Genomic DNA, 15729 nt, shown 5'->3' on the forward strand with positions numbered 1-15729 from the left:
ATAGTTTCTGTTGCTATGTCTTCAAGTTCATTAATCTTTTCTTCTGCCATTAATCCTATCTGGTCTATTTTTCATCTCAATTTGGATCTTTTTAAAAAATCTTCTATGTCTCTACTTAGTTTTTTGTGCATGAGGAATACTGTTTTTAATGCTGTTGTCTGTTCATTCTGACATCTGTGTCTAGTATCAATACCCTTCTCTCAATAATTGATTTCTTTTTTTTTTTCATTGTGGGCCATATTTTTCTGCTTCTTTGAATGCCTAGTAATATTTGATTAGATGCCAGACATTTACATTTTTGGCTGATGAATATTTCTGTATTCCTGTAAATAATCTTGAGCTTCGTTCTAGGACACAGTGAAGGTACTCGGAAACAGTATGAACCTTTTAGGCCTTGCTTTTAAAATTAGTTTAGTGGAACCAGTGCAGCATTTAGTCTACGGTTATTTATTCCCTGCTACTCGGGCAAGACCCTTTTGAGTATGCTACCCAGTGCTGTCTGAATTATGAGGTTTTCCAGTCTGTCTGGGAACAGGCCCAGTTCAGGGCCCTGAGTGAATGTGAGCTACTGTTCCCTCTAATCTGTTCAGAGGGTTTTTCTCCTAGCCCTCAGGTAAGGTCATCATATGCATGCACTGATCAGCACTCTGTTGAATATTCAAGTTATACTTTGTAGATCCCTGGGGTTTTCTTTCTTTCTAGCTCTCTCCTTTCCTGTATGCTGACCTGTGAACGCTAGCCATGGTGTCTCCAGAACTCTCAGCTCCATCTCTTCAGTTCAGCGAGTCTGCCAGGCTTCACCTGGGTTCTTGGTTCTGCACTGCGACCTGGAAACTCTCTCGAGGCAGTAAGCTGGGGTGTTCATAGGGCTCACCACAGCTGTTCCTTCTCTCTCAGGGATCACTGTCCTCCATGGCTCAATGTCCAGTGTCTTGAGAATAGTTGTCTCACATATTTTGTCTTTTTTTTTTTATTGTTTCAGGTGGGAGGGTAAATTAGCTTCCCATTACTCCCTTTGGTCGCAAGTAGAAACCTCTAAATTAGGATTTTTTTCTTTATATATTTAATGTCACTATTATTTTAAGAAGAAAATTGTATTTTAACCTTTTATGAGTAAGCCAATTTCTAAACATGTTTGCTTCATTTAAGTTTATGAAGATCTGAAGTGGAGTGAAGGGAGCAGGGGGCTATAGAAAATAAAAGTGAAAAGTTCCCTTCTTTTTCCTGAAGTTTTCTGATTTGCTGTTTGGTAGGTTGTTGCTCTGTTCATTTCTTAGTCAGACCCCGTTTGTTCCTTTTGGAGAGAGTCTTTAAATGAGTTCTATGAATGTGCCACTCAAAATGTGTGGAAGATGTTATAAATAAAATTGTTGTAGTCTTTATGTTTTGATCTATATGATTAAAACTTTGTCAGTGAAATATTGTAGAGGAAACATAATGAGGGAACTTACATCACTAGTTATTAAAATGTACTTTAAAGCTATAATAATTAAAATAGTGAAGTACTAGTGCTAATATAGACACAGATTAATGGACCAAAATAGGATGTCCATAGACAGACTTATAAATGTATTTTAAACATTTAGCATAAGGGAATTATTTCAATGATGGGTTATTCAGTAGATGGTGTTGGTACAACTGGACAACCCATTGAAAAAAAAATTAAAGTTGGATCTCCTCCCCATATTTTATACCCAGATATATTCCAGATAGGTTAAAGATACAATATAAAGGTATTAGGAGAAAACATAGGCAATTCACAGAATCTTGAGGAAGAGAAGGCCTTTCTAAGATGAAACAAAGGGTACAACCATAATGGAAAATATTGATATGATTACACAAAGATTTTATGTCTTCAGTATGACCAAAAAAAAAATCATTAAAAACAGAGTTGATATCCTTACTGTATAAAGACTCCTCGTAAAGCAGTAAAAGAAAGATGAATACCACACTAGAAAAATGGGCAGAGGATGTGATTAGGTAATCACACTTAGGGGCAGAAAATATAAATTAGGGGCAAAATATAAATTCCTCAATTAGGGGCCAAAAATATAAATGACTAGTAAATATTTGTTTAAAAAATGCTCTATTTCATAAAAATAGTAACAATAAAAATAATAATTCTAGTAATAATAACTATAATTTATTATGTGTTTCTGTTTGTCTGAATATATTAAGAACTTTCAACAGATTAGCTCATTTAATCCTTTGAAAGGCAAGTATATATGTTATCAGCATCATTTCATAAATGTGACAACTGAGACAGGACGTGAAGAACCTTGTCCAAGATGACGAAGCTGTCAGGTGATTGAGCCAAGGTTATATATAACCCAGGCCATCTGACTCAGAGTCCTGCTCCTCATCACTAAAAGAAATAAATTAAAACTACCTAAAATTCCACTGCACCTTATGGAGAAATTGACAGTTTGCGCAAGACCACACAGCTTGTAGGCAATAGAATTGAGTTAAAAATTTTAGAAAGAAAAATCATATAAACAGAATAAAGAAAAACAGGGTAAAGTAAATAAGGTGAGCAACAAAGCAAATGTCTTTTAATTTTACAAACTCATCATTTCTTTTCAGAATGTTTAAAAGATGCTTCAAAGAAGATGAAAAGTGGGCTTATGTTTGTAAAATTGGTTAATCCATGTTCAGGTAGGTTCACCTCCCCTCCCCTCTCCTCCGATAATGGTAACTTGAACGTTTTTTTAAACATTGTGGCTGAAAAGGGTATATACTTATTTGCCTGCGTATGTTTCTTCTTCCTGAATAGCTTTTAAAGGTAAGATGGCATTGCAGGGTGACAGAAGCAAGATAATGACATGACTAGTCTTCTCAGATAATTCACTCGACCTAAACATTTTTTATTTCTTCTTATAGTTTTAATCCATAGAACTGTTCATTCATCAGAAATGCTGGCAAAACAAAAAAGCGGCGTGTTTGATTTCTCTCTGAAAACAGACTAATTTTCTTTGACTTTCTTAAGGCAACTTTTCTTAGAGTAGTTATCCAACATTAGCTTCCATTTTTATTCATTTTATGTTATAAAGTAAAATAAACAACCAGAGTAAAAAAAAAAGAGAGAGAGAGAAAGCTTTTACTTGACATGCTAAGATTTTGAGTAGTTTCATTTTTAGCTGTACTTTCCTTATTTTGTTCTGACCAAAAAGTACTACATTTTTTCCCTGTCAAGGGGTAGTTTTTTTTGTATTAAAATCATTGTATATTGAAGAGATACATATTTTATCAGAAATAACTTTAACTTTAAATTCAGTGTATTTTCTGTTTTGTCTTCTAATTTTTAGGCAAAAATATTAAAATATACTATAAATATATAGTAATATTGATGATACTATTTATCTCTATATGGAATTGTTTTTCCATTAATTTATTTTATAAAATTTATGTTATAAGTTTATTATTAATTTTATAAGGTTTTGAGTAGACATCTGATACTTAGCAAATTAGAGCATTCTCCTGGTGACTATAATACTGAATAGTAAAAGCAAGGGAAAGCCAATAAGTAGTGCTTTGTTATTATTGTTGTTGGAAAGACATATAAATAGAAGCAACAAGAGAGAAAAAAATTCCTAGCTTCCTTCAGTTTTCTTTCCTTCAAAATGAAATTGAGTATAGTTGGTCAGATATATTATTTGGAACTCCTAATTATGCATAAGACTAAGTTGAGGTGAAAAATATTTTTTCAAGAGAAGTTTTAGGTAACAGTAAATGTTTTAAAGCATTTAACAAAAGTAAAGGTACCAAAAAAGTCAGCCTTCTTGTAAAATTTCTGTTTTATCTAAATGTCCATAGACAACAGAGGAACAAATGTCTATGTTTGCTACATTGACTGTGGAAAAATAAAGGCTAATATTTGCCAAGCACTTAATATATGCCAAGTACTGTTATAGGAACTTGACATGTATTCTGTCTTTTTAATCTTTATAAAAACCCTGTGAGGTAGGTTCAGTTTTGCTCCCATTTTACAGATATGGAAACAGAGGCACAGAAAGGTTTATGTAACTTCTCCAAGGGCACAAGCCCAGCATGTGGTGGAAATAGATTCAAACTCAGGGTCATTGATTTCGCTATGTTTAGGAAAAAAAAAGGCATGCATTGAAGGGCCCTTGCCTGTCTCACTTAGAGCCAGCCTTCAGGGTCTGCAGGCTCAGTTCCTATCTTGGGCCCCATGTGTGGGGAGCCACACTCTGCCCTGGGGACAGGGACCTACATGCCAGCTCAGTTCATCTGGCTGAACCATTAGGTTTAGGTAGTTTAAGAATACGTTTTCCCTCCTGATCTGATGGAAGATTTAGTGAGAGGCTTTGTAGCAGTTAGGATAAATGATTTGCACTTTTTTATTTATTGGTTTAAGTTCAGTGAGGATTATGGAGCTGGAAAACAAGCATCTGTATATAATAGCTATAAGCTTTCCTTGGAGTCAGTTTGTATAGAATATATCTATGTATGTTTATGTTCATATTAGGAACATTCCTCAGAACTATTGGATAGTCTTGATTTTTTTGTATGTGTGAGAAAACTTACAAATAAAAAACAGATTTGTCTTAACAGGGGAAGGAGCCATTTACTTGTTCAATATGTGTCTACAGCAGCTGTTTGAAATAAAAGTTTTCAAGGAAAAACACCATTCTTGGTTTATAAATCAGTCAGTTCAATCAGGTAAGTGACTAGTGTATATATTTTCATTAACTAAACACATACTCTAACTTTTCCATCCTTCACGCATGGGCGGACAGGTCTGTCTGCCTGGTTTGGAGTTTAGTCCATGGTTTTTTCTTCCTTGGTATCAGAGCAGGATTTAATCAAGGAGAAAGGAAAGATAATTCGAGCAAATTTAGATCAATCCCATACCTATATGTCTTAGATGGTAGTAAATTTTTAACAACTCTGATTTGTCTCCTAAAACACAACACATTCTTAGAAGTTAGATGACCTTTGTACCGTGGAGTGCACATTGTGTTGACTGGAAACTCTTCGCTCTTCTGTTAGCCACATTTAAGGATTTTCAAGTTTTTAACATCTTATTTCCTTGAAAATGAATACTGATATAGCTTCCAAAAGAGAATAGAACAAAGATTTTTTTATTGCTGTGTTGTATAAATTACTACTGCCAATATCCACCCAGCACACACACACACACACACACACACACACACACACACACACACCCTCCCAATCCCAAACTTCCATTTTATTTAAATATTCCTTTTTTCTGGAGGCAGTGTTGACTCAAAAGGGGAAAGGATACCTCATGTTGTTCTGATGGTTCTGGGTGGGAGTCATAGGATAGTTGAGGCATTCTACCTTCCCTCTACCTATTCTCTCATTGTTTCCAGAGAGTGCTTTCTGTTTCTTCTAAGCTCTACTTTCTGTTGACTGTGCTAAGGTAACAAGGCCACTTTACCTTTCTTCTAAGACATTCCAGAAGAAGTGTTTATTGCTGGTGATAAATTTCATATACCTATGTGCATGAGAAGAATTGAAGTGATTTTCAGTTGCTGAAAGGCAATGGTAGTTTGTGTATAGCCTGACAGGTGGAAAGTGTATGTTCCCTTTTATTGTTGCTGCTATGCTTGTTCATTTGGCAATATATGAGAGTTCCGACTTCTAATGTAACACACTTGCAATTGGGTTTCGCTGGATAGATACAGTAATATCCAGATGAAACTGGAAAACCTTGGGAGGCAGTGATTGATCATCTCTTCCAGACTATCTGAGTTGGCATCTGCTTTTTTTTTTTTTTTTGATAGACCTTATTTTTTAGAGTAGTTTTAGGTTCATAGCAAAGGTACCTGCTTTTTTCATCATTGTCTTCTTTTTAAACTTAACCTTGAAGACAGAGCTGTTTTTAAAAATGGCCACCAAGATATTGTTTTCAGACCTAGAAACCTGTTCCTAATTTCTAAATATAATGGATGCCTCATATAAAATGAGCTTAGAGCTTCTGACAGGTTGTTTTCATAAATTTCTATTCTACTTTTTAAAAAATAATCAACTAATATCATAATATGAAATTACTTCCTTAAATTTTTGTCTCTTACTATGAAATGGATTCATATATGTAATTTATGGTTAGAATTTCTTGGCTGTATAGGTAGGTTGCTCTGTTAGAGAATAAAGGTAAGTACATGAGTTTCCTGAAACCAAAATATTAAGTATGGAGATAAAGGAATTGTTTATTGTTCCATTTGATGAAATACCTCTTCTGATTCACTTCCACGGAAGAAGGAGTCTGGGATGCCTGGAGGGGAGTTGATAGAGGAAAAAAGAGTGGGGACTGGGTAGGCTAGTTGTTTGATTTGCGTTTTTTCCTATCCTGGAGAGCACCATTAATCTTACTGCAGAGTTTTCAGTTTCTTATGCTCAGACTTGTTAGCCTCCTGCCCTCTTGTCTTTTTCTTTAGGGTAGGGAGCTGGGGTAGGGTCTGGAGTGGGTAATGACCTTCTGAGCTTTGAGTCATTGGCAATTCAGAGCTGTGAGCCTGCAGACCATAGGAGGAGCTATGTACAGAGAGAATAATACTGCTTTCCCATGGCTTTGTCTTCAAAAGCACAGGAAATTACATTTTACTGCAGCTTTATTGATAGACTTACACAGGTTTGCCTGGGTCACATTCTGTCTATATTCCCCTCAACCCCTGCTTTTTTTTGGGAGGGGGCTTTGTTAAAAATGATTTATAAAGAAGAAATGGAAAGTTAAAGATAGATTTCAGTGTCTTGGCTCTCCTCTCCACACAGGGATTGGAAGCTCTTTGGAGTAAAATCTCATGGACCACATTCTGCCTTTTGAGAGAATCACATAGAATCTTGGGCCTGTGTAAGAAGAGTTTCTGAATTTGGAATTTCACATATATTTTTCAGTGGAAGGTTTCCACGTTGGGATTAAGATGAAATAACTAAGTTATCTTTCCTAGACATTGAATTCTCTTTGCTCTCTTTTTAATCTATAGGAGGTCTTCTCCACTTTGCCACACCCATGGACCCTCTATTTCTGCTTCTCCACTACCTTATAAAGGCTGATAAAGAGGTGAGTTTCCCAGTTTGGGATATTAGTGAGGAAACAGAATAGATTGGTTTTTGCTTGATCTCCTCTCTCTCCTTTTAATGATCCTTTTAATGTAGACTCCCCACAATTCATATTTAGTTTGGTTGGTGTAGAACACACATATCACGTGTGCTGGTGTGGATTAGAGCGCTGTGCGCAGCCCTGAGAGCCAGCACCTGGTCTTGGATGAGCTGACCTGGGACCTCTGAGAACTGCCCAACCCTCCACACGGTGTCATACTTGTTCGACACAGCCTACCAATGAAAATTTGGTCACTAAGTACTCATTAGTTCTGAAGTACAATACAAATGTTAAGAAATTGATCTCAGGACTTAAGAGAAGAAAAGAAGACTTATTTTCTTTCATGTTCTTCTTTGTGAGATGCTGTGAAATAGGTGAACTGGGGCTTATCTAGTAAAAGTTCATTAATGAGGAAGCTCTAGTTAAGACTAAGAAATCTCAGATGAATAAAATTTACCTTTGTACTATAAAGACAGAGTTTATTAATACCAATAGTTTCAGTCAGAGGTTCTGAAACTTTTTGGTCTCAGGATACGGTTGCACTCCTGAAAATTATTAAGGATCCCAACGAGCTTTTTGTCCCTGTGGGTTTTATCTATCAATATTTACTACATTAGAAATTAAAACTGAGAAATTTAAAAATAATTTTATTAATTTATTTAAAAATAAAAATAATAAGCCCAGTACATCTTAACATAAATAACACATTTTCAATTAAACAAACGACAAAATTCACTGAAGAGTGTGGCATTGTTTGACATTTTTGCAAATCTCTTTGTTATCTAGCTTAATCGAAGACAACTGGATTCTGATGTCTGGGTCTGCATTGAGTCTGTCCATGTATTGTTTTGGTGGAAGTATATGAAGAATATGCAGCCTTACACAGATATGTAGTCAGAAAAGGGAGGAATAGGATAATAGCTTTTTCAGACAATTGTGGATGTTTTTCTTTGATATTCCTTCAAAAATCAACAAGGGGTAGTTTCTTAAAAATTAATTGCAATGTGGAATCTGAAACCTTGTTAATGAACTTTACATGTTCTCTTACATTAAAATCTATTCCTCTATCTTGCACTGAGAATGGGTCTTTTACTCATGTATGACTTTGTAATATCATGCATTGGTCCTTTGGAAAATATTGTTTCACTGAATTATGCAGATCTTCCAAATGTTGACACATCTCATTACATACACACGCGTGCGCGCGCGCACACACACACACTCACCTTTCTTACCATCACCACCGATCTCATCAGAAAACTCTTTAAGTATTAGGAAGCTGTCATAGTGACAGATACAAATTTTTTACCATTCTAATTTTTGCTTGAAAGTTCAAATTTGATCATTGGCTACAAGTACTGTCAATCTTTCCGTTGAAGTGACAGTCACTTCATTTATGTTCTGCAAAATACCTGGGTTTGAATAATCGTAGTTCATAGTGGGTTTTTCAAGTAAAAATGGTATCCACGAAAAAAGCAGCTAGTTCAACTCACAACTCAGTCACACCAGTGCTTTTCCGTGAGGTAATCCCTGTGCCTTGGTAGGCAGCAGAAGTGCTTTAGCAACACTTTACTTTCATCACACAGAGTATTTAAAAGACTTGCACTCAAGGGTCAAGATTTAAATAAAAGTAATTGCTTTTACTCCTTGATCAAGGACATCTTTAAGTGAAGCTGGCTTTTGTTTTAACTGCTAGTACATGGTAGTGAAGAACACAGTGGCTACTAGGACAGTTTGTGGCCATCACCCTGACTGATGCTAAGGAGCCCGCAGTTTTACCCACTTTTGCATTTGAATCATCAGTGCAAATGTCAACACAGTGAAAGCGCAAATTGCATCTTAGCGTTATTATGAAAACAATTTTGAGCTTGTGGACCTCCTGAAAGGGTACTGGGGACTCCCAGGGATCCACCAATCACAGTTTGACAGCCTTTGAATTAACAACTTTAAGGAATAAGTGTTATTTAAACTGCTTAGGAGAATTTGGTTTTTTGTACTCTCATATTTGCATATAGTTTAAGTGCTTCTGGGTTCATCTTAGACCTAATTTCCAAAACTGCCGATTTGTGACTATATCAATTTAATTTGCTATAAATACTGAGAGTAATAAAACTGACTTAAAACGTTAATTCATGCTTTCTCCAGATACAGCTTAGCTTCTTTTATTTTCCTTCTTTCCTAATTCCTCTGTGCTTTAATGTGGATTAGTGAAGTTTTATTCCTTAGTGTAATCATATTTCCCCTTATCTGGAAGCTACCATGGTAGCCAGTATAATTAGGGCATACAAGCAGTGAGGCTAGTAAGCCGTGTGTCTCTAATGAACAGAACTGGTGCTAGTCACCACCAGGAAGGCCCTGGCAGTATTCAAGGAGGAAGTTGAAAACTTCAATTGGCTCCCATTTGTTTTCTAGGATGCATTAACAGAGAGAAAGCCACCAACCAGTCTTAGTATCTGCATTGATGAACATTTAAAGGGTCTCCCCCCATTTTTTGGTAATGTTTCCCTATTTCCCATTAAGACCCTAACTCTGGTGGATTAACCCCTATCCTGGCATTCTAGGAGTCCTGTGGATGATTCAGGTTGACAGATGCTGAATGAAGCAGAAATCCTGCTCAAGGTGGAGGTCGGCTTTCATTGTAAACCATCTTTCTCTTCTCAAATACTAGAAATACCCCTTAAAGTCACTCATGAGATGTTTGGGTTTTTCCTTCCCTACATTTTAGATGTGATCTTTTCCTATTTAGTTAAAAAATACATTGGTACACACTTTTGAAATGTTTACCTATTGTATTTTTTATTTTTTGTGAGGAAGATCAGCCCTGAGCTAACATCTGATGCCAATCCTCCTCTTTTTGCTGAGGAAGACTGGCCCTGGGCTAACATCTGTGCCCATTTTCCTCTACTTTACATGGGACGCCGCCACAGCATGGCTTGAGAAGCGGTGTGTCAGTGTGCGCCTGGGATCCAAACCTGCGAACCCCAGGCCGCCGAGGCGGGGCGTGCACACTTAACCGCTGCGCCACCGGGCTGGCCCGAGCTATTGTTTTTTAATAAGATTTGTTTTAACATCAGTAAAAATAATTCCTCTTTCTAGCTACCCCAACTGTTACTAACTTGGTATTCAAAGCTAGTTGCTTATTGCATTTCCTTTTTATGTACGGTGAAGAAAACAAGAATGAAACAGTTAATTATGAGATTATTATGTCATGACTACATGGTAGTCCATTATATATAAGTAGAATATTGTTTTAAAATAGTTAAATATTTGTTGATCATGGAAGAATATAAAGTAGAAATCTAAAGACAATAATACTGGGGAGATCTGTGAATTATTCTTACTATATGATGGAAAAAGAGAACATTTAAATTGAGGCATTTCTTGCCACTTGTTAACCTAACAGAAAGTATGGCAAGCTTTCGCAGGTGCTACTGAATGAATGATAAGATTTCATCCTTAAAACCAGAGAAAGCTGCATTCACAGGAAGAAAACTGATCAGACATGGTTTTTCTGTCTTCAAATGAAGTTGTCACTAAAACAGAAAAGTAGAGTGGGCTAGAAGCAGGACATGGACAAAACCATATGTTTTATGAAGTCTGGTATCCCCAAGTCAGGGGACTAATGATTTAGACAGACTTCACCCCTCCATGCTACTGGTAGAGTTAAGAAAAACTAAACCTAATTGAGAAGAAGAATATTCGCAATTCTTATGTTCTGCACGCTGGCCCATTGGCCACCAAGCCTTATAGACTTGTCTAGCCGAGCCTGATTTAATGTGTCTGCCGCTTCATTGTACTTATCCCTCTAGCTACGTTTTCTTTTATTATGTTCTACATTTGGAAGCAGTGCCAGACAGCTCTGACGAGAGTAAATTCACCTTGGGTGTTTTTTTTTTGTTGTCGTGTTTCTCTGTTCAGTCCTGGAGTAAGGATGAGGAGAGGAGATATTTGCTCTGGGCTTGATCTGGGCTTATTCCTGGGTGATGGTCAAGACTCCTGCTCTGTAACCTCAGCTGGTTCTTCCTCAAATGGAATGGATTGGACCAGCCCTAGGCAATCTCTACCATGTTGGCAAGTTTCCTTAGCCTCCGGCACTTTCCAGAATTTTGCTCCCCTATTTCATCCAGTGACTATACCCTTGAGGTAGGTGGCGTGCTGGTTGGAACCCCAGTGCTGTCAAGAGCTTCCTAAAGGAAATCAGTTCTGGAGCCTGTCCCAGTATAGGAATTGCTTGGGTGAAACAAGTGGCTTTAAACTAAGTTTAAAGGACCAGGCATGATGTGATATATCTTTTTCTGTTTTTTTTAATGTGTGTGTTTGTTGACTGGAATACTTGCTTTCTGATTGACTAAAGTCTCTTTTCAGGGAAAGTTTCAGCCCCTAGATCAAGTTGTGGTGGATGACATGTTTCCAAATTGCATCTTGTTGCTGAAACTTCCTGAACTTGAGAAGTTACTGCAACACGTGACAGAGGAAAGAGGTATAGTATATGGCCTTTGAAATCAGGCTTATGCTGCTGGAAAGGCTGGGTATTTGTCTGAGAACGTAGCTACTTAAAGGCCCGCTAAATGTAATACTTATTCTATGTCAGTCATAGGGGAAACTGTCATTCAGATTTGCTCCCACTTGTCAATACTAGTCCTCTGTTGCGTTGTATTGTTCAGTCTTTGCCGTTCCAACCAGTGAGATATGGCGGCCTGTCTTCTGCAGGGCCAGGAATCATGAGGCTTGGGCTTTAGTCTCAGTTCTTCTTTGAACTAGTCTGTGTTTTTAGGTAAGTCACTTAATTGCTTTCTGCCTCAGATTTCTCATTTGTAAAATTACATAAAACCGGTACCTTTACTGATTCAAGAAGCATTTAGTGAGCACCTATTAAGAAGCATGTGTTGAGCACTAGTGCTAGGCTCTGGGGATACTTATACAGTCATGCGCCACGTAATGACATTTCCATCAATAAAAGACTGCATATACGATGGTGGTCCCATAAGATTAGTACCATATAGCTTAGGTGTGTAGGAGGCTATACCATCTAGGTTTGTGTAAGTACGCTCTATGATGTTTGCACAACAACGAAATCGCCTAACAAGGTATTTCTCAGAAAGTATCTCTGTCACTAAGCAACGCATGACTGTAAATAAGACTATCCTTTCCCTCACTTCACTTCAAATCTGACGGGGGCAAATGACAAGTAGGGCAATGACAGTGGGGCGTAATGGAAGGGAACTCTGGGTTTTGTGGGGATGCACAGGACAGGTTTATAACCTGGCCTGGTTGGGTGGGGAGTGGGGGTAGGTGGGTATTGAGTTGCTTTTCCAGGGGAAATGACCTCTTGGTGGAGTCCTGAAGGATAAGTCAGACTAGCAGCATAATAGAGGCATGGATGTAAGGAAAACTTTGTTGTGTTTAGGAGGTTCCAAGGAGTTCAATGTAGCCAGAGAATAGGATGCCAGGGATGCCTTTAGTTGGTAAGGAAGGAATGGGTGGGAATGCTGGGCGAGGGTTCAGATGGTGAAGGGCCTTATATGTGGCTGGACTTTACTTAATGGTAGTGGAGTGTCAGCAAAGTTTTAAGCAGAGCAGTGCTATAGTGTGGAGAATATATTGGAGAAGGTAAGGCCGGGTCCGTGGAGGTTGCTGCAATGGTCTAGGCAGGAGATGATGGTAGCCTGAGCTTAAGAGATGGAACTAGAAGGAAGTAGCAATTTGGCAATTTAACTGTTTTGACAGGTTAGAACTGCTATACAAACTTAGCATCAGTGTCTCAAAAAATCAGCCCAGTAGTTTCAGGGTTAATATGGAAACATAGTGTGGGAACCAAAACAACAGGCTGATAAGTTGTGGTTGTTTGGGGTCATAAACAGTTTGGCCAACTATGACAGTTCTTCTGGGACCAAGAAAGTGGTGGTTCCAAGAAGCGTAAGCCTACGGTGGGAAAGGGGGAAAACCTCTTTGATTACATTTCACATTTGAGGGGTCTACTAAATCCACACTTGGCCAGACTTAGAGCTCCATTTTGGATCTGAAGGATGTGTGGCGCCAAGGTTTTATCAAAGCAGCCCCATTAAAGACATTCCCTGATGCTGAGCTTGGCAGGAGTAGTAATCTTTTCGTGGGTGACAAATGAAGTAGCTCGTAACCGTTTCTGAAAGCTAAAGTAATGAGGAATAATTACAACTCATTTTAATTTTACCAAGTTAACGTAAATTGAAAATGCAATTAATTCATTTTCCAAAATTCTTATGATAGCCATATAACTACAGTTATCTTAAACCAAAACCGAGAAACCCAGATTCAGAAACAGTATTAACACACTGGCATTTGTTAGCTACCCTGTGTTTCAAAACAAGAGCTTCCCTCTCTCTCATTCCTTCCTTCTTTCACCCTGGACCCCTGACCATTTTTTGAATCATTATCTGAACTGCTGTCCTCATCTCTTTCACTTCTCAACATTGCCTAACTTTTGGAAGTTCTGCTGTAATAGAAAGTGCACGCCCTATACTTATCTTGTTTGACTGGCTCTAAATAACAGTTGTAAACTTCAAAATATTGTGCATTTCCCTTTGGATCTTCATGGAAAGAGGCATCTGTCTCAGTATGCTGTTCTTGTATACAGAACTGACATAAAGAAAAGTATTTCACATATTTTTGTTCTGGTCAAGAGGTGAAACAAGTCATGTGGAATTGCTTATGTGTATTTTGATGAAGGGGCCTTTTTAAGGTTGAGGCATGAGAGATCTTATTGTTTTTTTCTTGTTTTTAAAATTTTTGGTTTTGTTTTTAAACCTCCCATTATTTTAAAATTTACTGAATGTAGTTCATTGGGGGAAGAGTTGGATTATGAAGGAACTACCAAGACTTCTAGAGAATTGCATACATCTTTGACCATGTGAAATTTAATCTGAATTACTTTATGTTTTGCCTTACTGTCATTAAAAAAAGAAAGAAAAATTTGAGGCCTAGAGTTTTTGGAAACCTGATATATATAAAAGTTGATAATATATCTGCTTTGAAAATGAAACTACATGGGCAGGTGAAGCAATTTTTTTAATTAAAAAATTTAATGGTACAGAAAAACTCAGAAGAAAAAAAACTACAAATATTATTTGTACCCAACCCCCACAATCAACCAGTGTTAATATTTTGTTATATTTTCTTCAGATCTCTTTTGGAGAAAGAATTTCTTTAAGAACAATCTGATAATCTGATCTCAAGATCTGATGGCTGGCGAGGAAAATTAAAAATGTATTTGCTATATAGTTTTGAACAAATCATTCAAACTTTTCAGCATCCTTGATCTGTGAGATGAGTTTGAAAAGTTGAGAGTATCCCCCGTATTCTGTCATACATTATAATTAGTACTCTGAAAAGTTGTTCTAAATCATAAAATAAAGCTTTCATTCTCTTAGCTTTATAGTATTGAGATTTCTGAATGACCATCATATAACCGTTATTTAAGCATTGCAGTTAATAGTATCTAGCATCTACCACAAAGAGATGCTTCAGGAATTAAATGAAATAATGCAAGTAAATCAATGTCCAGAGAGTGCTGGGTATATAGAAAATGCTCAATAAATGTTAGCACTATTAAGGCTTCTGAATTAGAAATACTTAATTCTTTGCTGATGTTTAAGTTCTAGGTATGTAGTAAGTGACCAATACACATTTGTTTGATGGTCCATTGATTAATATATAGTCAAGTGGTTTAAGTAAGAGAATGGAGATAATTGAATAATAAAAATATCTACTATATATTGAGGAAGTACTGTATACCATCTCTATGCTTGTTTTACATATATTACTGAATCCTTGCAGTAATTCCCTTTCGTTATTATTATAACCTGCATTTTTACAAGTGAGGAAACTGAGGCTCAAAGAGTTTAAGTAAGTTGACTAACATCATAGAACTTGAAGTGGTAGAAACAGGATTTGAACCCGTGTCTATCTATCTGATGGCAACTCTTTCCCTTCCTTCTTGCAACTGTGTAACATTTCCAAAATACTCTGTTAGAGTCTTTAGGTGTTGTCTCATGTGAAAATAGAAATAATTTTTTTAATCTTAAATAGAAATATATATTTTTTAAATCTATACAAGATTTAAATTTCCCTTTATGAGGCAAAAAGAGAGAGACAGGAAAGAAGACAGAGAGAACTGTGATAGCTTAAGGAAAAGACTATTCTTCTCATCCCAGCAGTGCCCTCTGTTATTGCCTTGGGTACTGGCTGCTTGTTTGAATTTGGATTGTTGTCCATTTATAAGTTAGCGTTTGCTTCCATTTCTCTGTATTTTATTGCTAGGATTTTTGAATAAGAAAGAGGACCGTTCAGGAGTAGTCAGGTAGTGTCCATGACAGGAGGCAAAGGTAAAGAAGAAAGCTGGTGTTTTTTAACTTCCATCCTCTCCACAGGCACTGTGCAGATAGAGTCAAACCTGAAATACTCAAATTCCCCAGCCAGCTATTTTGATATGAGACTCCAGATGCTGTCTCAAAAGTCTGCAGCATTAGAGATCTGGGGAAGCCTGCTGGGTTTATGAGAACCTTCCCCTCTTGGCTTCTCCCTGCTGAATAAACCCAGCCATGCTTGTTTGTGTCCTGAAAGATGGTGGCAGTGACCTGACTTAGCCTCGCCTGTTTTATTAGTGA

The 15729-nt window shown here is 37.1% G+C and overlaps 1 protein-coding gene across 2 annotated transcripts in view; it reads left to right on the forward strand.

Moving 5' to 3' along the window:
* Window positions 1-15729, forward strand: part of RNASEH2B (ribonuclease H2 subunit B) — a 69384-nt gene that overhangs the window by 19430 nt on the left and 34225 nt on the right. For both annotated transcript variants that reach the window (XM_087436096.1, XM_087436095.1), the window contains exons 2-5: window positions 2584-2655; window positions 4573-4680; window positions 6972-7048; window positions 11453-11567. In XM_087436096.1, coding sequence (XP_087292222.1) covers window positions 2584-2655; window positions 4573-4680; window positions 6972-7048; window positions 11453-11567 — 372 coding nt within the window. The remainder of the gene's footprint in view (window positions 1-2583; window positions 2656-4572; window positions 4681-6971; window positions 7049-11452; window positions 11568-15729) is intronic.

The sequence above is a fragment of the Ceratotherium simum genome, chromosome 10, assembly GCF_057802395.1.
Source record: "Ceratotherium simum simum isolate JZ-2026a chromosome 10, ASM5780239v1, whole genome shotgun sequence".
Classification (NCBI taxonomy): domain Eukaryota; kingdom Metazoa; phylum Chordata; class Mammalia; order Perissodactyla; family Rhinocerotidae; genus Ceratotherium; species Ceratotherium simum.